Here is a 20076-nt window from a genome sequence, read left to right on the forward strand (position 1 = left end):
CAGAGATATTTTCTCTGTAACTCGAGCCAGTGCGTGTGAGATAGTTCTGGTGCATACTTGCATGACACACAGATGAAACAGCTCCTACCCCCCTGCAGTTTTAGCTGAAACTGTTTACAGGCCTGTAATTTTGTTTAAATTAATTATTACTGCTTATTTTTCTTTAGCTTCCAAGGAAATGGACGGGAAACTCAGTCTGAATCGTGCTGAAACGTTTTCCTTCATCAACCCTTGGATAAGGTATTTCCTCTTTTTCTTCAGCTTTTTATTCTGGGTAAGTGTAACTTATATCTGAAAGCTTTGTGTGCTTGCTAATCATGTTTAGGAAGAAAACTATCAGAAAAATAAAGCAAGTGAAATGCCCATTTTTTAAAACGTGAAATAATACAGGAAGAAACTTTGTCTTTTTGGTAATCATATGTGTGCTTTTCATGTGAAGCCATAAGTAGTTGTATTGTATTCAGTTTAGAAAAAAATGATATTTTAAATGTGTTGTTTAGCTATATCCTTGACTATCACATGCCACTTTCTCTTTTAATTGATTTTATAGAAAGCACAATCAATAGGTTTTAAAATTGCTTCAATTAAAACTGCTTTGTTACTCAGCATGAAAACTGCCATTCCTACTACCAAAGTGGGAAATGTAAGGATTCTCAAAGGGACAATTGAATAACATTTATTTTCTATGCATATCATATTATCAGTGCCTTTAAATGTGCTTTTTATACCACAGTTTTTTTAATGTACTTTGTATCTGATAATCACACTGGATTCTAGTCCTGTCCTATCAAACAATCGTTTGAGGTTCAAAAACAAACTACCCAGAATCCCAGTATACATATTGCATTTAGTAGTATCATACATACGAACCTCTATAAATACACTTTCTTAACAAAAAGCGATTTTGGCACCCATTGATCTAAAAGTGTCACCTGACTCATAAAAGAAACCATCAAAACAACAAGGGTTCAGTTGCATACTGTGTCCTCTTCTGTGCCCAAAAAATCAACTGAAGCTACAAAGCAGCAGCTAACAGGAATCCAGCAGGTTTTCTGCCACTTAAAATTATCAACAACTGAAGGCTGTGGACTAAGGATAACTTGTCGAGTTAAATTTTAATGGAAAAAAATGAACTGTTCTCTCAAGTTAAGCTTTGTTTATGGTTTAGGGAGACATGGAAAACCTGTCGGATTCAGTACTCCAAGGACCAGATTTGGAAGTCTCTGCTGTAGACCATTAAAACACAATGCAGATCACATTGTTATAAGACAACCTCATAAATGTTTCTCATGTGTGAAAAGTATTACAGAAAAAAACAATTGTTACAGAAGCTGGCTAGTAAGAGTCCCCAGCCAAACACTGAAAGCCTCCTGTCCTTTTCAGCTATCAGCTGAACTCTCCAAAAGCATGATAGCTTTCACAGGGAAAAAGGAATATGAGACCATTGAAAAGAAAGGCGTGCTGGAATCAAAATCACTTTCCTTATTCTGTAATTTGCACATCAAATGTATGTCAAACATATGTGGTGAAATATGCTGTTAACAGCTCTGTGCTAGTCTGTAGGATTGCTGAGTTTGCACTATATATTTTGCAGCACACTTTATCTTCAGTATTTCAGTTGAGTACTGAAAGTATTTCAGTATTTCAGTTTGGCTACCTGCCTCACGTCCTCAATAATGCACAAGGTTACGTTATCAGAGATGTTTGTTTTTGAGCCTATCTTCTCACAGATGAATTATCTCTGTCAGTACTGATTATTTTCATACGCAGGGCTCTGCCCATATACTGTACTTCTATAGACTACAATCGTCCTTTAAACATGTCTTTAAATATCTAAAAGGTTAAGCTGCACTTTGTATGACCCATGTTATCTAAATTGATTCTCTTAACAGAATATGACTGCAACATTTCTGTTTTGTTCATTTCAAGCAGGCAGTGAATTTGTTCATTCAGCATAATTCCATTCGCCTTTTGTTCTGTCCTGGGTGACTCAGTCGAGGTTTTAGGCTGACACGATCAGTTGGGACAGGGCAGTGAATGTTTTACTAAGCATCAGGACATCAGTGCATATAATCCCTCTTCTTCTGTAGAGATGATTGCAGTTATTTACTCTATCCTTCACAACAGCTATTATATCCCTTTCAATACCTTCAAATGCTTGTGAGGTACAAAAAATACAGTAGAAGATATTATAAATAAGAGATCAATCGTGAGAGTTACACTTTTTCATGTTATTGAGGAGTACCAGCATATACCATGTTGTACTGCAAAGAGTGTGTTTTTTTACTAGGACAACACATAGATCCAATTTATCTACATATCACAACATATCTATAAGGTCACATTTCCTTTGCAGCCTACGCATGCTGACGCAACTACCCACCTGAACATTTTAAAGAGGCTGCCTTTCTTAAAAGGGAAACAGCTCTAGCTCTTTCTTATGTCTTCCATCAGCAACACATGTTAGTTATAGTCTTTCTGAAATGCAACAGAACACCACACAGCTCCTAAAAATAGAGGAACTCCATGAATAGAAATGAAGCATCTGTCCAATTTCCTATCAGTGGGAAGTGAAGATCCTGGGCTTGCTGTGACCTCTAAGTAATGGTGGAACGTTTCAAGAAATATTGATGCATTCCTCCATTGTAGAATGGGAAGCTGCGTGACACTACATGGCAGGCCCCTGCTATGAAAAGTGTCAGATGTGATATATGATATTTCACATATGGTCTGAATGAAAAACATCATTACAATACAACCATTGAATCTTTCTGGCGAACATCTAAGTTTAATCTTTACTTGTAAAATCCATGCATACAGTGTAGTATCAAAAAAGAGATTGAATGCGAACACTCGTACAGATAGAAACTTACACATGCAAAAAATCATTATTTTCATGAGTGTTGTGCATGTCATGGAAACGAGAGAAAGAAGTGTAAGACAATGGGGTATGGTTTTATTTTTCAGGTATTTTCCTTAGTAATAGTTGCTATTGGAGTGTACGCTAAAGTTCAGAAAGCGACAGGTGAGTGTTCTCGTAAACTATTTCGATTTTATTAAGCATGGTTTTTGGGGACTGATATAACAACTGATATATATAAAATGTGAATGTAGATCAACCAGTAACTGAAATAGTTTGAGTTCATCAGCATATTGGCTACAAAGCAATTAGTAAAGGTTAATTCCATTCTGAAAAGTAAAAAGAAGAAACACATCAGAAGCTTTGTAGCTTTTTCAACTTTCACTTGTTCAGCCACTGAAGTCATGTGTATTCCTTTAGTTTTTACATGTGTTCGGGTTAAAATATGAAATGTTTACTAATGAATTAATCTAGTTTGAGTGAAAGGCCATATTTTACTGTATTTCATAATACCTTTCTTTTACAATAATCTATACTGTATATACAGTAAGTTTGTTTCCCAATTTATACTAGTTAGACCTGATTTATTTGACAAATTTAATTTAATTTTGAATTGTGATTGCCTTTCTCTAAAATATAGCCCTAAGCAGCTTTAGAAAATCAGACCTCCGGCGTATGAGTAGTCACTGGGGCTCCGTTAAAGACTTAATTTTTACATTTTCAAAGCATTGCTTCTGATGTTATCTTTAATGTGACCTCTAAGGAGCTGATTCCAAGAGAGCTCAGATGCCTAAGCCCGTACAAAAAAAAGTCAATTTTGTCAAAGGGGTCTGTTTAAGAACAAGCTCCTTTCTCAGCAGTGTTTCATTGTGTCCATTTCCCAGACACCGTTCGAGACACATTTCTGATTGACCCCGCTGTCATTCTGATTGTGGTGGGAGTAGTTATGTTTTTCATCACGTTCTGTGGATGTATTGGAGCTTTGCGAGAGAACATTAAACTCCTGAAAACTGTGAGTGCCTAACGTCAGCCCTTTGTTTCAATTTTTCTTGCCATACTTACTATGAAGAACATTAATCAGCCTTGTTGCTTACTGGCAAAAAATATGAATTCACAATGCTGTTGTATTGCCAGGTTTTGGTACTTTTCTGCAAATATTAATAAAATATTGCCAGTATTTCCTAACTTTGTTTTATCATAAATCTTTGAAATTACACTGGTTTAGGCTATATATCAAGAACTTGTACTCTAAACCCACTGTTGTTGTAAGTTGCTATAAATAAAAAAAATGTTAGGATTTTAATTCAATGACTTGGAAAAGGTGGAAATAAAATCCGTATGTGTGTTTCACTTCATATTCTTCTGCTTCAGGCCTAAGAATGTGATGGTACGGTATGGGTTGTACTAATGTTTCAAGGCAAAACAAAAATGTGAGAAAAGCACAGCAGGAAGTAAAAACTGATCCCGTTGTTTTTCAAGCAGTGACACAGCAGTGCTTTTTAATCTTGTGCATGACTTTTGAATACAAGTATAATTCAACTCCCTGTACATTTACAATTGTATGTAATGAACAGATTATTTATCTTCACAGTTCTCCCTGAGTTTAACTCTGGTTTTTCTGACTCAACTGGCGATTGCTGTGCTGGGATTTTTCTACTCTGATCAGGTAGTTATGCCGCAAGCGTCTGACAAAAAAGGCAGTTAAAGTCTTGCTGCCTTCTTCCTTCACATCTTTTCACTAAATCATTTAACAGTCTTTTCACTTCAAAAGTTGAATTAGGCCATTCCTAATCAACTGTTTCTTTTCACTAGATCCTCTTTATTAACTTTTTGCTAATGACTCTCAAAGGTACAGGCTGAAATGTTGCAGTGTATGAGGAAACAGCAGATCACTAGGAAACCTGTATTAATTACCATATCCAAGCATTTATTATTGCACTGTTCACAGTATGTGTGAAGTACACTGGAAAGTGAGAAACTGAAGTCTGTTCCATGGCAGTCTAGATTTGACTCTGTGCCCACAATGCTACACCTAATGCTCTTTTTTGTAGGGATGGGGGGAGCTAGAATGCTTTTTTGGATCTGAGTTTTTAAATGCCATTTTTGCAAACCCAGGCCCGGGATGCTCTTGGGAAATTTGTGAAAAAGGCTATAGTGCACTACAGAGATGACATTGACCTACAGAACCTGGTTGACTACATACAGAAAGAGGTAATGCAGTGTCTTTACAAACAGTAATCTATTGTTTTTTCATCTGTTTCAGACAACACAGAGTCTATCATGATCTATTATATCTACTTGCTTTGAAAATATACTGTACCTTCAAATTTACAAGGATATATGAGAGTATCACGCTGAAATGTGACGCAGTGGTAAGCATTGCTGCCTCACAATTGAAGGTACATAAGCTTGCTGTAAGAACAGTTACTGATACTGTCCTTAGATCTTGATAATAGCATTTCACGGTAGTTAAAGAACTGGACTGTCTGAATGGAAAACTCAAATTGTCACACTGACAAATAGATAAATTCACCCTTCAGTGAACAGCCATGTAATGTACTGTATACCTTGAACGTAAATGTATAGCATAATGATGATAGTTGGATAATGTGGATCTCTTCGTTTCGGGGTTGTAAAGCAACCTCCTTCCACATAACATGATCATATAACCTTGGTTTGGCAATTTGATCCAGAGTACGTTGTACTGTAGAGTTTAGATGACTGAAAAAAAAACAGGAAGTTTTCATAATTTATTGAAGGATTAAATGAAAAGACATTTCAGGAAGTAACTATATTTATTCCTAAGACTAAATGAAAGGAGTTTTGGAAAAAAAAAATCCTGAAATAAACAACCTGTCAAGAATTGTCATCCCCACATTCTATTGCGATAGGTGGCAAGGAAGCTACTCATTTTCCCTTTAACTTGTGTTATAACAATGTGACTTTAGAACACAAACAGAATGCAACTTATCATGACATTTTCAAGCAGGTATGATCTTGGTCTTCACACAAACATGCCAAATTTAATTTGGATGAGCATTTATTTTCCTCGTGTGGAATGAATCACAATTTTCTTTTTAAAGAACAGAAGTACATATGGGACTAAAATACATGATGCCAAACCAACTGATTTCTTACGGTCTCACTGACATTTCCATGTGCTTAAGTAGCCCCAGAGGACATACCAGGTGAAAAGGTTGAAGATAATGGTCTCTCAGCTCATTTTTTAAGAATCCATTGTTGTATCGTTGCCAGTAAAGGCAAGATGTGGGATAACCATGATGCTGTGAACTTAGCAACGTGAATGTCAGGCAGGTTTCATGCATCTCCCTGTTAAACACTGTTCCCGTCTCATTAGTTTAGGTGCTGCGGCTGGAACAACTACACGGACTGGTCACGGAACGTGTACTTTAACTGCACCCAGGAGAACCCCAGCAGAGAGCGGTGTGGGGTTCCATACTCCTGCTGCACCCCCGTGCCCGGAGAAGTAAGGCTCAACAGGACACCCTATTCTCGCTCACTCCTAGACCCGGCCAAAGGATGAAAATCCTCTGCAAGCACAGGGCGTACCAGTTGGGTTAGCTTCACGGAGACGGGTAGCTGCAGAAAAATAAGAGGGAGTCGAGTCTGTCATAAAAAAGATTCAGGGCTGCCTCTGAACAAAGCATCGTCAGATGTCAGATTGTCAGTCCAAATCCTCTCCTCTTCACGATCGGATTGACATACACTGTAATCCAATTCATTTTCATTATGTTCTCTAACATGGCTGACTGACTTCAAGGATGATCTGGCAGTTCTGTTTAGCAACTGCACATCTGAGGATCTTCAGCGCCATGGCTTTGTAGAGTTTTCCATCAACTGATTCAATGTCTGAGATCAAAAGTAGACTTGGACTTAGCAGTTGCTGCTATCTGCTGTTGATGGGCTGTTACTGCACTGCAGTTGATGAAGCCAAGTTTTGTATCCCGAAGAAATGTATTTTCATTACTGTAGCACAGTAAATCACTCTAATCTTTTTTATGAAGTGATAAAATAATTGAATGTACTGAAACAGTCTTTCCTTTTAGGCATTTCTCCTTTAGAATATTACTACTATTACCCCAGTTTGTTGAGAAATATGTATAATTCTTGCTAGAAGATGACAAGTTTATAATTCACATTGTACAATATAATCTAGGACGTTTCACTCTAGGAGTGCTTTGTGAATCTCTGCTGTCAGCAAACATGAAAGCAATGTCAAGAAATATGAAAAGGGGTAATTTATTTTTGTAACTAATGCTTTCAGTGTGTTGTGACATACTAAAGTTATTTTCTCAGATTTCTGCATATTCAGTAAGCAAGGCACTCAAAAGTAACACAATGCAACATAGTTCTTTAGACTACTAGAATTACTTACATTAAAACTAAAATAATTAAAATTAAATTAATAGATATCATTGTGTATTTACAATATTAAAATAATAGTACTCCGACATCAAACTGAACGTAGTGTATAGTAAACATTTATTTCAAATAAATGTGTAATTTCATTTAAATATTAAACTGGATCAATTTCACAACACATTTCAAAATTATTTCAGACTTTAAGATAAAGAGACCAATTATTAAATTATACACAACACTGAAACATAAACCAAGGGATACAAGTGCAACCTAAGGGAAAACTGGAGACCGGAGACTGATAAGAGAAGACACTGCCTTTATACACACAGCTGAGGGAGTCTGGAACAAGTTAGTCAGCCGATTGTTAGCCATACCTTCAAGCTGATACTCTAGCTTTTTTCAAGGGTCTGGATGCACTAGAAGATTAATTTAATTTGCTGTGAGCCTGGTCAGTACCTGGATGGGAGACCTCCTAGGAAAAACTAAGGTTGCTGCTGGAAGAGGTATTAGTGGGGCCAGCAGGGGGCGCTCACCCCGCGGTCCATTTGGGTCCTAATGCCTCAGTATAGTGACGGGTACACTATACTGTAAACAGGCACCGTCCTTCAGATAAGATGTAAAACCGAGGTCCTGACTCTCTGTGGTCATTAAAAATCCTATGGCATTTCTCAAAAAGAGTCAGGGTGTAACCCCAGCGTCCTGGCCAAATTTCACATTGGCCTTTACCAATCATGGCCTCCTAATAATCCCCATCTATGAACTGGCTTCATTACTCTGCTCTCCTCCCCACTGATAGCTGATGTGTGGTGAGCGTTCTGGCACACTATGGCTGCTGTTGCATCATCTAGGTGGGGCTGCACATTGGTGGTGGTGGAGGGGAGTCCCCATTACCTGTAAAGGCACTTTATTATTATTATTAGTATTATTATTATTATTATTATTATTATTAATTTTACCTGGTTGACTGTTAACAAGGTTCAAGTGAAAGTAATAAAAATTTACAATGTTTCCTATGTTATTTATAATTGTATACATTTAGCTGTATTTAGCCAGTTATTATACTATGAGGAATATATTGGGTGGTGCAGTGGGTAGCATTGCTACCCCTGATTTGGAGTCTAGACCTGGGGTGCTATCTGTATAGAGGGTGTATCTTCCCCTCATGGTCACATGGGTTTCCCTGAGGGCTCTGGTTTCCTCCTACAGCCCAAACACATAAGGGTAGGTTAATTGGCTTCTAGGAAAATTTGGTATCTGTGCTTGTATGTTTATGTCTGCCCTGTGATTGACTGGCATTTGTTGGGTTGCCAAGCTAGGCTCCGGCTCCCCTGTGACCCTGAACTAGAGGAAGCGGTTAGAAAATGGGTGGATGGATAAACATATTTAAAACAGAAGGACACATTTTTGGATATGTGCATGTATTCTCTTAAAATCTACAACACTAGTTATTTATGAATTGTTTAGATGTCTGAAATCAGTATCTTCTACACTTCTGGATACTGTCACATGTTCATACTGAACCAAATGGGGTCTTGAAACATGACTTTCTCTCCATTTCAACTGTTCTGAATTCCTTGCCTCTAGGCTGTCATTAACACAATGTGTGGATTTGGAGTACAAAGTCAAAACTTCCCAGAAGCTTCCAAGTCTATCTACCCAGCAGGATGTGCAGACAGAGCTGTTGTGTGGATAGAATCCCATCTTCTCCTGGTTGGAGCTCTGGCAATGGGCCTGGCTCTTCCACAGGTACGACGACTTATTACATTCCACGTCTTACTGATATGGTCCAGCTCTAATTCATTTGCTACATTAATTTGTTACATTGAGAACAATGTTCTGTAGCGGTGATTTGAGATTTCTCATCTTGGTCATCTTCGAAGGCTTTTTGCCATGAATGCTTGTTTTCAAATACTGTTACTTTCTCATTCTCATACTGCTTTTTTGATTGCTCATTGATTCTCCTCCAGATCTTCAGATCCACATGGAGAGCAGTGGATTTATCCACTAATTTTTTTATTTATCACCATCTCTTTAAAGTCAGTGAGCCTAATCTGCAGATGTTCTTTCATGAGTTTAAACAAGATTTCTTAGGTCCTCTTACAATACTTATTTTATGTATTTGTAAAACCTTGAATAAGCACTATAATTCGGATAATTCCAAAGCAAGTGTTTTATTTTTGTATTTTTGCACTATATATTTTTTTTCACATTAGTTACACATCCATTCAGTGGTTCAATACACTACATACAGCAATCCATCCTGCAGCACAAATGAAACTGATGAGAAAGTTAAAATTTAATGCACACTGCGCAGTTTAAATGTCAGCACATTCCAGTCTGGATTTACTAGCTGCCTGCAATGTTGTTGTCCGTTTCTTGATTTTTTTTGTCTTCAGATTGCAGGAATTGTTCTCTCACAGATCCTAATATCCCAAATTCAGGACGAGATCGGTTCCGTTTTGTAAGCACAATCAGTGATGGCTCCATAAGGGAACAACATGTTACTAAACTGGACATTTTTATCACTGGGACAGTTACTGCTAAGTTATTTCTCTTTAAATGTTCAGCTAAATTAAATACCAAAAGATGTTGCATTGAATGTGCACATTAGGAATTAGCAATTCACCTGCTCTGAAGTGCTGTTACATGATTTCTATGTGATTTGCATCTTAGTCATACCTATTCTTGGTTTATGTTGATTAATATTGTCTATTGTAATGCTCTAATGTTTGCTTGTGCACTGTTGTTGCTACCACATATTATAAACCAATTACCATCTCTGGTGGTTTGTTATATTGTACAGAAATGTATTAACTTTATACATATTTTTAAAGTTCACTGATGTTTTTTCCTCTTTTTCTGAGAACAGATATTCCTGAAAAGAAAGTGCTGTTTCTTTCTTTGATTGACAGGACATTTGCTGCCAAATCTGTGCTATAAGTCCCCGAGGAGAATTTTTAGCCTTCTGCTTGTCACTTAAACATTCTTGTGCAGTTATTCAGTGGTATGATACACTCAATGCTAAAACACTTCTATTCAAACATGTTATTTAGCATTTTTATTATGAATAAAACATCACAATTTAATGATTTGGTATAAAGGATGGTTAGGTAAAAAAATAAATTGAAAAGCTGGTTAAACAAATTTAATACTGGAAAATTATCCTGTACAGTTTAAAGTATTCAGCATGATTAGCGACACTATACTACTGATGTAGTATGAACTTTTAACCTGCTGACAGGGTCGCTGGATTTGATATAATTGGTCTTACAGTTACAAAACATTAAGTAGCCTTTTCAGTCAAGTTAATCTAAATTATGCACAGTCATGGCTTTCTTAATCAGTCTGTCTGTTAGAGGGGAGTTAGGCCTTGAAGCATCTCGTTCCATGAGCAGGCACCTAAAAATGAAAAGATATCACCCCCATTACTACTTAAAGCCCAAATTAAAGACCAATGGCATGCAACACTTTTTATGATGAAGGGACAACTCTGGGTCTTGATGTGCTGTATCACAATGACTTGCTAAAACCAAATATCTGCCATAGAAAGGGACTTGCTTTCGTGCGATTGTGGTGACTGCTTTTAATAATAAAGAGCTCACCCTGTTAAAGACTGAAAACATTTATACAGTATGCAATTACGTTGCATTACGTTGGGACAGAATATATACTGTGTGATAACTATTTTTGGGAAATCAGTTATTCTGGTTGCCTATCTGAATAATTTTGTGAGGAGTTTAGTAATACATTAGTAATACAGTATCGGCAGTTTACATAACAGAACGTTGTTGAGACATGATTTAATAAAGACTAATCCTTTCCTCTGTAATGAATTTCCAGGATTGCACCAAAATAATACACTAGGAATTTGCTGTTTTAATTGAATAGTTTATTTATACAAAACAGCTTTCTGAGCTAGCACATCAATCAAAGTCACAAGTTAGAACTGTCTTTTCTATATACTGCGAATGGTAGTTCAATCTCACTATTAAGTAACCCCGCATATGCCAGACTGAAAAGACAGAGTCACTTTTTTTATTGAGTATTAATTCGTGGTTTAAAGTGCTCAATGCATTCTGACATAGGGTGTTTCGAAGTGTTTTTTTTTGTTCTTCTGGATATATTCATCATAAATCAAACTATAGCAATACAGTGTTCAAAATATGCATTTGTTCAAATCATATTTGCAAATATTTTAAAACATTTTTTTAAATTTAAATGTCATATAATGTAAATGGTTTTGCACTGACCTGGCGAGTTTCTGATGCCTTTTATTCTCCGATTTCATTGTTGCATGAATTAGCAGTTGACAGAAGACATCTCGCTACAAAAAAGAGTTGTTGTTAAGTGAGAACCATTCAGCAACCTCGGTGAGGTATTAATAAGCATGTTTGTCTTTTTACAGAGTTCTCTCATATATTGCTCTCTCAGAACATGCTGAATGGACTTTTTCACAAATTAAAAATGGGTTTGCAGAACTGGTAGAGAATGCGAGCATCCCTAAATATTGAAAGGAGTCAGGTCAGTCACCAAGATAATATATTCTGTTTATATTCCAAGATAACTAGATGTCAGGGTGAAGTGGTTTTATGATATACTTTTCTAGCAGTATACCTAAAATTGAAATTTATAACCTGAGCTGCATCTATACACAGAGACATGGACATACACCTCAAAGCTTTCCTACTTCACCTGACACAGGCAGCTACTGAAGAGTCCCGAATGCTGAATTGTTATCATTGTGGTTTATGTATTGGCCAATTTCAGAAATTCTGAGAACAATTGGGCTGTACTAATGTATTATGAAAGACAGTACTCTCTTGTACTTACCTTATTTCTATTTTGAAAATTAATGATGCAATAAATTGTGGCCAGCAGCTGGCTGGAGAATGATCTGTAATGTATTGTTGTCCAGTAAAATTGTGAGACTTAAGAAATTCATATAGTTAACAAACTATGCAGTGCCACCTCACTGACGGAATGTGGATTGAGCTCTGAGTCAGTGTCAGAGGGGCCCAGTTACTCTCATAGATAAGACGTGTGTCTAGTAATTTATCAGAGATGGTGGAAGAAAAAGGTGAAGTATAAGGTTCATTCCACAGGAGTGATCCTCCTGGTCTGTGTGATGTCACGTGTCAAAGGCAGCTGGAGAGGTTAATGCCCAGTAGCAAATAAAAATGTTTTAAAGAAAGAAAAAAACACAAAATGATGTCCATGCTTATCAGCTCCTTGAATGTAAATAATTCTATATACTGTAGATATAATTTTAGATGCGACTTTGAAGTATTCAAAAACATGGCTAAAACGAACCGCAGCATGCAAAAACTAATTAAAAACTTTGGCAAAAGAAACTTCATATAAATGTTAAAAATGATCAAGATTGAAAATCACCGCTGGATAGCTATTCTAGGACGCACAACCATGCATTCTCTTCCTGTTGCTTCTCTTTGTTAGTCTGCACATCATATCATCTCTCTCTCCTTTCCAATTCCAGTCCCAGACTGCCCTCCCTACAGTCTGCTTTTTATAATCACCAATATTAAAACACATTCAGTGAAATTATCTTTACCGAATACTATTTGCATATTAAACACCTCATTAGTCATTTCTGCCAACCTAGTCGAAATGCTATTTCATTGCATTAACATTATTTAATATATGCAAAAGATTCCAGCATAAAAACTACTGCGAGGTCTAGTTCACCTGCAGTTCTACCTGCTGTTCAAGTGTTACTGCTGTGAGCAAAGATGGCAGGTGTATAAACCCTGCAGTAACTCTTTTTCACTCTGTATACTGAAAGGTACACAGAGTGAGTTCAAACATGAGGTCTGCCTGCAGCGCATGCAAGAAAATCCTGACATTTTATTTTTTATTGAATTACCTGCGCATCACTTCCTCCTATCTTGTCAAAGGAGTATCGAATAGGAAGCAATAGCTCCACTGCTCGGCTATAGTTTCCTTTGTCAAACTCAACGAGAGCCTCACACATGGGCAGACCCATGTCCTGAGCCATCTGGTGCTGGTAGTTTTCTCCAGGAGATCTAGACAGAAGAGGAAAGCGTGACCACAAATGCATCAATGACTGAACTAGTACTGTGGGTCTGGTGGGTGATTATCCTCAGTTTGCTCTTCGCCTATTTAAGAAGAACAGCAATGTCATTGTGTTTTTTCAAAAACTGTGTTTAATATCACCAAGAGATATTTATTTTTCTTCACAGTTATGTTTTGATTTTGCTCATTCAAGGCTCAGCCCTGTCCAACAATTACATTTCATTCAAAAAGCCAAATCCCAGAAAGCAACTATATGAAGTTTAAACCATCCACACAAAATGCAACTATAAATTGAATGCTTTCTGAATTTTTAAAAATAATTATAGTAAGTTAGACAGTTTCTTTGCTAAACTTGTTGAGTATTCCATAATTATAATTCTATTCTCCCATTTTTATACCAGCTGCCAGTAATTAATTTCAGTCCAGGGCAAATTGTATTCCAGTAATTTATAAAAGGAATTTATAATCTAAATCTAAATCATTTTGCATAGAGTTCATTTAAATTAACATTAAACAATGAAGGACTAAAAATGCATAAAACCTGTTTAACAATCCATTTAAACCATTTTCCCAATGCGATGTGATATCTGAAGCCTCTTTATGTCATAACATATTACTGTTACTGTCAGGCGTTTAATGAAGGCTGACGTTCAGGGAGCTATTCAGAGAGGCTTCATTGAAATGATGGATGATGCAGACTATTTGCAGGACAGAAACCACTTTTTTAGATCACTACAAAACACTGTTTCCACAAAATGTGAATGCAATCATTACAGAGTACATACATTTTGACTTTTGAAAAGTTAACTTTAGGCCATCCAGTGCATTTCTTCAGGGCATACAAATTCATACAAATTGAAAAATATTACAGTAATGTTTCTTACTTATGTTATGAGAATTGTCTTATGTGGAATCTTGCTCATATTACAAGCACTTTATTTTTCAAATGGTAACAAAGGTCATCATGGCTGGAGTCATAAATTTGTTCCATCATTTGATATCAAGAGGAGACCCACTGAAAAATGTATCTTAAGGTGCAGGGTTTATTCTGAAACCTTACACTTTTCAATATTAAAATAATCCAAATGTATTACGATTGCTCTTGTCATAATACCTCAAGAGTTTGACTTTGCGATGAGAACAGTGACAAGGTTAATAACCAGTTAACTAGAAAATTCTTCTCTCTTTTACTGTAAAGTTCAGAATACATAAACAGACTTTCATAAGTCTTTTCATAAGTTTTCATAAGCAGATAGACAAAAATGAAAAAAAAACATGCTGTGACTGCACACTGTACACCACTACCAAGATACAGTACGAGCAAGGTTTAGATTTTGGGGTGCACTCCTTTGCATAATGTCACATATGCGTAGTGTACATATACAGGTATAAATGTAGACATATCGATACAGAAAAATGCTTACTTTGCAAGTTCCCGTAAGGATTCCACCAGACGACGAGTTGTCGACTCATCTTTAGCTCCCAGAGACGTCATGAGGAAGTGGAGGTCATTGAACTGCAGCACGTGATCCTCGCTATGAGGCCTGGTGATGTTCAGAAGTTCCTTCCACCTGTCTCCCACCATCACACCTAGAAACACAAGTCCTGTGACTTTTCTGAGCCTCTCTAGAGCAGATTTAGAACAATATAAATGCAGTAGATACTGAATGCCCAAGGGGCTGTTTTAACATACTTTCTGTAGGCGAAGACGTTTTGTAATTTGTTCCAAATTCATATGGGGTGGAAAAGTCACAGAATAATATTAAAGAAAATTACTAAATTCGTTTAACACAAAGAATTATCTGTGGAATAGCTTCTTGTACATATTGAGAATGTACTCTATTTCTAGAACTTAGCACATTCACAGTAAAACATACTTTCATTTTTTATTAGTTTTCATTACAAAAACAAAAGAAAGGATAACAGGAAAACACTCCCACCCACTATGTTTAATGCCATATTAACCTACTACTTACTTGTTTTATGGGGGGAGGAAATAATACAAAGATGTTGAATTATTCAATATATATATATAGGTTGCTTAATTTAAATGCTTATTTTTACTTTTGTAATTTAAGGAGTTTCTTCCTGCTTTTTAGGGTGCTTGTCTTCACATGATGTAAAAGTTTTGCGAATATGGGCCAACTGTATTTATTGACTATTGATATCTATTGAAAAAAAAACAGGTCATATCGAAAAAGACACAGAACAACATGCAGCTTGCTCTGGCTGTATCTGATACTACTGTGCTCTTTTACATTTCAGAACCACTTTCTACAAACTCCACTCCTGATAGAGACAGAGGAAATCTCCCTTCTAAAATTCAGAATATCAACTAGCACAACTATTCTGCCTGTGGTTACTTTTAGCCTAATTAAGTAGTGGCCGTGTGTAGAAGTGCTTGATGTTGTATTGTGTTACTCTCCCCAACTCGGGAAAAATTTTAGGTCAAATGCAGCTCCCACATCCAATTCATTTCACACAAGAAAAGGTTCCAAACTATTACCCTCCATTTGGAGCCTGTAAAGCATTGAACATGAGTCCACTGTATCAAGCATTGCTCCCGAAGACAAGCATCGCCGAGCAATCTGTAGCAAGAGAGCATTTACATCACTTTATTAGAGTTACCTTGGCTTACTTTTGCTACCACTGTATTAAAGTGATTTCACTCCTGGTAATGGCAAAACAGTTTTAAATGTCCTTTATCATAGGTGCAGGTTAAAGGACTTACAATTTGTAACATTTATTAGAAATAAGCTACATTTTAAAGGTTGAAGAATAATGTAAAAGATTGTGCACTCTTTTTGGTTTAAAATAATTTGAAAAGATATTTCACATCAATCACTCTATATTGCATAGTGTACCATTCTGAAAGACAGCTGATGCAGACAGGACATATATACTAGATTCACTGTTCCCAGGAATCTCTGTAAATATGATAAAACAATCTTTCATTTCTTGAACATCCGTGTGCATTCTCTAGTAATTGCTAGGTACTTTTCAGAATAACAAACAGTGCTGACAAGATTTCATTGTATTTCATGCAGAGTTTGAATGGAAACCTCCATTAGAAATCATACAGCAAAATCACACTTAACATAACACCTTGGCATCCAAAAAAAGACAGGGACCACCAGAGAATGTGGAAATAGTATTTAAAATAAATGTGATATGAAGAAAAATTGCAATATATTGTATACACAGTTAAAATCAGATCACAGCACAACATTTGTGTTTTCAAAAACCTTAAGCGGTCCGCATCTCTTTTGAATGCTGCTTTAATTTGTGAATGTTAATTAATAAATTGCATCCATCTGGCACAATGGAGGTTCTCTTAGAACTTTTCCACCATGCCCTTTTGTTCTCTCTCAGTGACAAAAATAAAGTACAGCTGTAGAAAACTTACATGGTTATCATATATTGTCAGAGCATCTTCATATTCTCCCTGCATAAGAAGATAAACATTAACTGAATATGGCAATGAAACAAAGGTGACTTCATCTTTAATTGCTGAGCCATCGTCAGGTAATAAAACATAAAAATAATTTGGTACAGATTAAGAAACTGTGCTGTTGGATATCCTGAGTGGGTTGGTAAAGACAGTTTCTTTTCTGCAGTACAGAATTAAATTCTATGTATGGACATTATGATTCAGACCTTCCCATTTCCAAGGCTGGGGTTCTAATGGTAGTGCATTAGTGCTAATATACAGTAGCTGAATCAAAGTACATATTTGCCTGCTAATTGCTCCTCTATTATGGACAGCACTCAGTTTGAACAAATACCAATATATTATTACATGCGTGGAAAGCGTTAACCTTAGTATTTTTGTTTTGAAAGTTTGAAATAGTTTGATTGATTCTTAATTTAAAACATTCTGCCTAAGTATTTTATTAATGATAACTGCAACTATAGCTCATCAAACTTACCAGGGCAACACAATAGATTAACAAAAAAAACAATTTTACGTTTGGCTCTACCCTGATATGAGGTACAGTATAGTGTTTATTGTGTTGCCTTTGTTTTGAGATACCACAGGTTATCTCATGTGACACTGAGCAATACTGAATTTGATACACCCCATTCATAAATCTAAAGATAGTTCAGCTTTGCACAATAACACAACATGCCTTGATCTGTATAGTAGCGAGATATGTAGTATTGGTCATATTGTGTTTATTATAACAGATACTACAAAAATCTATACTCCCAAGTTCTTAAGAATATACTTAGAATTTTAGTTATATAAAAATGTTCTGTAGCTTGTGAGAACAGAAAACTTGACCGTTGGATCAAACAATTAGATATAAATTGCTAGACATACACAGCAATGCTTGATGGTAAACATTCTTTCCATGAAAAAGATCTATATGTTATTATGTATATATGTTATCCTGCTGTATTTCCTCATCTACTTACAGGGAGGTATTTAGTTTGATCAATATTGATCTCTAGACCCACTCCTTTGGCCTCCTTCACTAAAACCCTTGTCATGTCTCTCAATTCCTCTTTGCTTTGACTTATGAGCACTACATGATCTGCATAGGCTAAAATATTGATCTTTCTGCCTGACTTAATTCTTGTTTCCATTTCTGCAACTTTCCTTATGGCTCTTTCTTTCTTAATTTTCTAACTATTTGGGAGGAGTGGTTCAAGAGGAAAATAGTAAAGAGGAAGAAATTCCAGCAAGGATTCAGGCTGGAAATAGATTGAGATTTGCTATGGGGAAAATGATTAAGTCAAAACTGCTGTCACAAACAACAACAAAAAAAGATATACAAGACAATAATCCACCCAGTAGTAGTGTTTGGTGCAGAGCTTTGGACCCTGATCTAAAAAATGGAGAGTAAACTCATGAGTTTTGAAAACAGTGTCTTAAGACAGATTTTTAAGACCATTGAAGAAAATGGAGAATGGAGAAGAAGGAAAAACAGAATTAAGAGAGCTTTATAAGGACCCTGATATTGTTGCTACTGTCAAAGGAAGAAGACTAGGGTGGTATGGCCATTTAATGAGAAGAGATCAAGACCTAATAACAGAAGTAGTAGAAGAGAATATTGAGGGAAAGAGACCATGAGGAAGACCTAGAATAAGATGGCTTGACTCAGTGAAAGAAGATGCTGACAAGGCAGAAATTGATGTAGATGCCTGGAGAGACAGGATGTGATGGAGGAGGCTAGTGAGCAAGGCAATGGACCATCTTCGGTTCGAGACGCCACTTCAGTAACATACCCTGCTGTAGATCCAAATTTGCAACTCCAACCTTTATTTCTGTGTACTTCCATACTGCTAGTCTTCAAAGTAATGTACATTGTTAAGCTGGAAAGAAGTCCAGAAATCCAGGAAATCTTACCTTTTCAATGAAATACAAGGCCCAGTGCCAGTAATTATGACAAGCAAGCATATCACATTCCTGAAGGGAATAAAAATGGGTTTTCAGCAAGAATATTAACAGATGCCATCAACAGTTTAAGTACTTCTGTTTTGTGCAGAACATCTAAGGAATGCTTGCACACCTTTTGAACATCAGATGTAAACACTTTAAAAAAGCACAAACTCGTATATTAATAGGGAATGTCAGTACCAAATTCTTCACCGGTTATCAAATCTCTGTAACAAAATAAATTCATTGACAACATAGAAAAAATGTACAAGTGTCAAATTAGACACAAAATTGTGAACTTTGTGGATCTATTGAACGGTCGCCATTGTTGTCACAAACCACTGGTCTCACCACAGATGAGAGTAAGAGTGATGTGATACAGCCCTTCCTGTTCACTAGTCACTGTTAGACTAATATAATGTGACATACAGTATGAGCGAATAAGTACAAAATGTGCAGCAGACATTTCAAAGTAGAAATGTTCCAATGTGATCTGCATGTTAACAAGTACTATTTGTAGGCAGAACTGTCCTGAATTCACAAGCCTGTTAGTTTACAAAGTAATAAAGCCGCTTCACATCACCGTTAGTTTTGTTACCTCATTCTGAATCCCAGAATATGGCGCTGCGCATACCTGTGAATTTAATCTATTTTGTGATGTAAATTGGAGGTTTTACAAGTTACTGTGTACATTTTAGTTTTGTTGTGGTTTTAAATGCTCTCATCAATGCCGATTCCTTCTAACCGCGAGATATAAAAATAGTGTTACAATTCCCCTTTAACTTTGTAATAAAATTAAGTTATTTTTGTTTGATTCAGAAGAAATATTTGCATACGTATTTGCGTTTTATTACATTACTCTTTATGTGTAAACGTAACTTTGTTATACAGAAATTATATATAAAACAAGCCCTTTAAACTACATTATTCTCGAATAAAGAATTTTAATTTAAATGAAACAACTTCCCTGTCAACATGTACTGCAGCCCATTTCTTGGTTACTGTACATTGTTAGCATTGTGATAGGAGGTTAAGGGACAAGATATCTGCAAGGATTACTACTACCACTGCTTTTACTACTACTAATACAATTGCATATACTATATTATCTATACACAACCATGAAGTTTGATTAACAGAACATTCACACATTTCTGAGGGTATAAGCAGCCCAGTCTGACCTACTGACAGTTGCAAAGGCATACTTGGAAATATTATTCATGTTTCACCTTCCAGTAGTTCTCTCGTTGCTCCATGAACTTCAGCCCTTTCTGCACCTCAGCTTTCATCTCATGGACGTGGGCAACAGTGTGCACAGCCCAGCCGTCCCCCGGATTCAGAGCCAGGCCCTGAGGTAATAGGAGGAGTCTTTTCAAGCAGGTTTACCTTCTCTCTGTAG

General features: G+C 36.4%; 2 protein-coding genes across 4 annotated transcripts in view; one reads left to right on the plus strand and one right to left on the minus strand.

The window, feature by feature from the left end:
* On the plus strand, positions 1-15805 carry tspan33b (tetraspanin 33b). 2 transcript variants are annotated; one of them, XM_069192162.1, is made up of 8 exons: positions 1-274; positions 2968-3025; positions 3745-3872; positions 4452-4526; positions 4976-5071; positions 6219-6347; positions 8828-8989; positions 15560-15805. In XM_069192162.1, the coding sequence occupies exons 1-8, from the start codon at positions 179-181 to the stop codon at positions 15674-15676; spliced, it is 861 nt and encodes a 286-aa protein (XP_069048263.1). In that variant the 5' UTR covers positions 1-178; the 3' UTR covers positions 15677-15805. The 2 variants fall into 2 exon arrangements, with proteins under 2 accessions (XP_069048263.1, XP_006633849.2); XM_006633786.3 differs by lacking the exon at positions 15560-15805 and adding an exon at positions 9640-10021 and having other exon boundaries at positions 4-274.
* ttc38 (tetratricopeptide repeat domain 38) overlaps positions 9399-20076 on the minus strand; it is a 20652-nt gene continuing 9974 nt past the window's right edge. For both annotated transcript variants that reach the window (XM_015353224.2, XM_006633785.3), the window contains 8 exons: positions 19907-20026; positions 18648-18707; positions 16701-16739; positions 15801-15882; positions 14719-14884; positions 13125-13284; positions 11494-11567; positions 9399-10642 (listed from right to left, as the gene is read on the minus strand). In XM_015353224.2, the coding sequence (XP_015208710.2) occupies positions 10549-10642; positions 11494-11567; positions 13125-13284; positions 14719-14884; positions 15801-15882; positions 16701-16739; positions 18648-18707; positions 19907-20026 (795 nt within the window). In that variant the 3' untranslated portion in view covers positions 9399-10548. The remainder of the gene's footprint in view (positions 10643-11493; positions 11568-13124; positions 13285-14718; positions 14885-15800; positions 15883-16700; positions 16740-18647; positions 18708-19906; positions 20027-20076) is intronic.

Source organism: Lepisosteus oculatus, chromosome 7, assembly GCF_040954835.1.
Source record: "Lepisosteus oculatus isolate fLepOcu1 chromosome 7, fLepOcu1.hap2, whole genome shotgun sequence".
Lineage (NCBI taxonomy): Eukaryota > Metazoa > Chordata > Actinopteri > Semionotiformes > Lepisosteidae > Lepisosteus > Lepisosteus oculatus.

What these genes read in the sequence shown, in the direction of transcription:
- tspan33b (XM_069192162.1), top strand. Translation starts at nt 179, where the DNA reads ATGGACGGGAAACTCAGTCTGAATCGTGCTGAAACGTTTTCCTTCATC. An exon ending in ACATTAAACTCCTGAAAACT is followed by an intron (nt 3,873 to 4,451) that starts GTGAGTGCCTAA and finishes TTATCTTCACAG; the next exon opens with TTCTCCCTGAGTTTAACTCT. An exon ending in TTGACTACATACAGAAAGAG is followed by an intron (nt 5,072 to 6,218) that starts GTAATGCAGTGT and finishes CCGTCTCATTAG; the next exon opens with TTTAGGTGCTGCGGCTGGAA.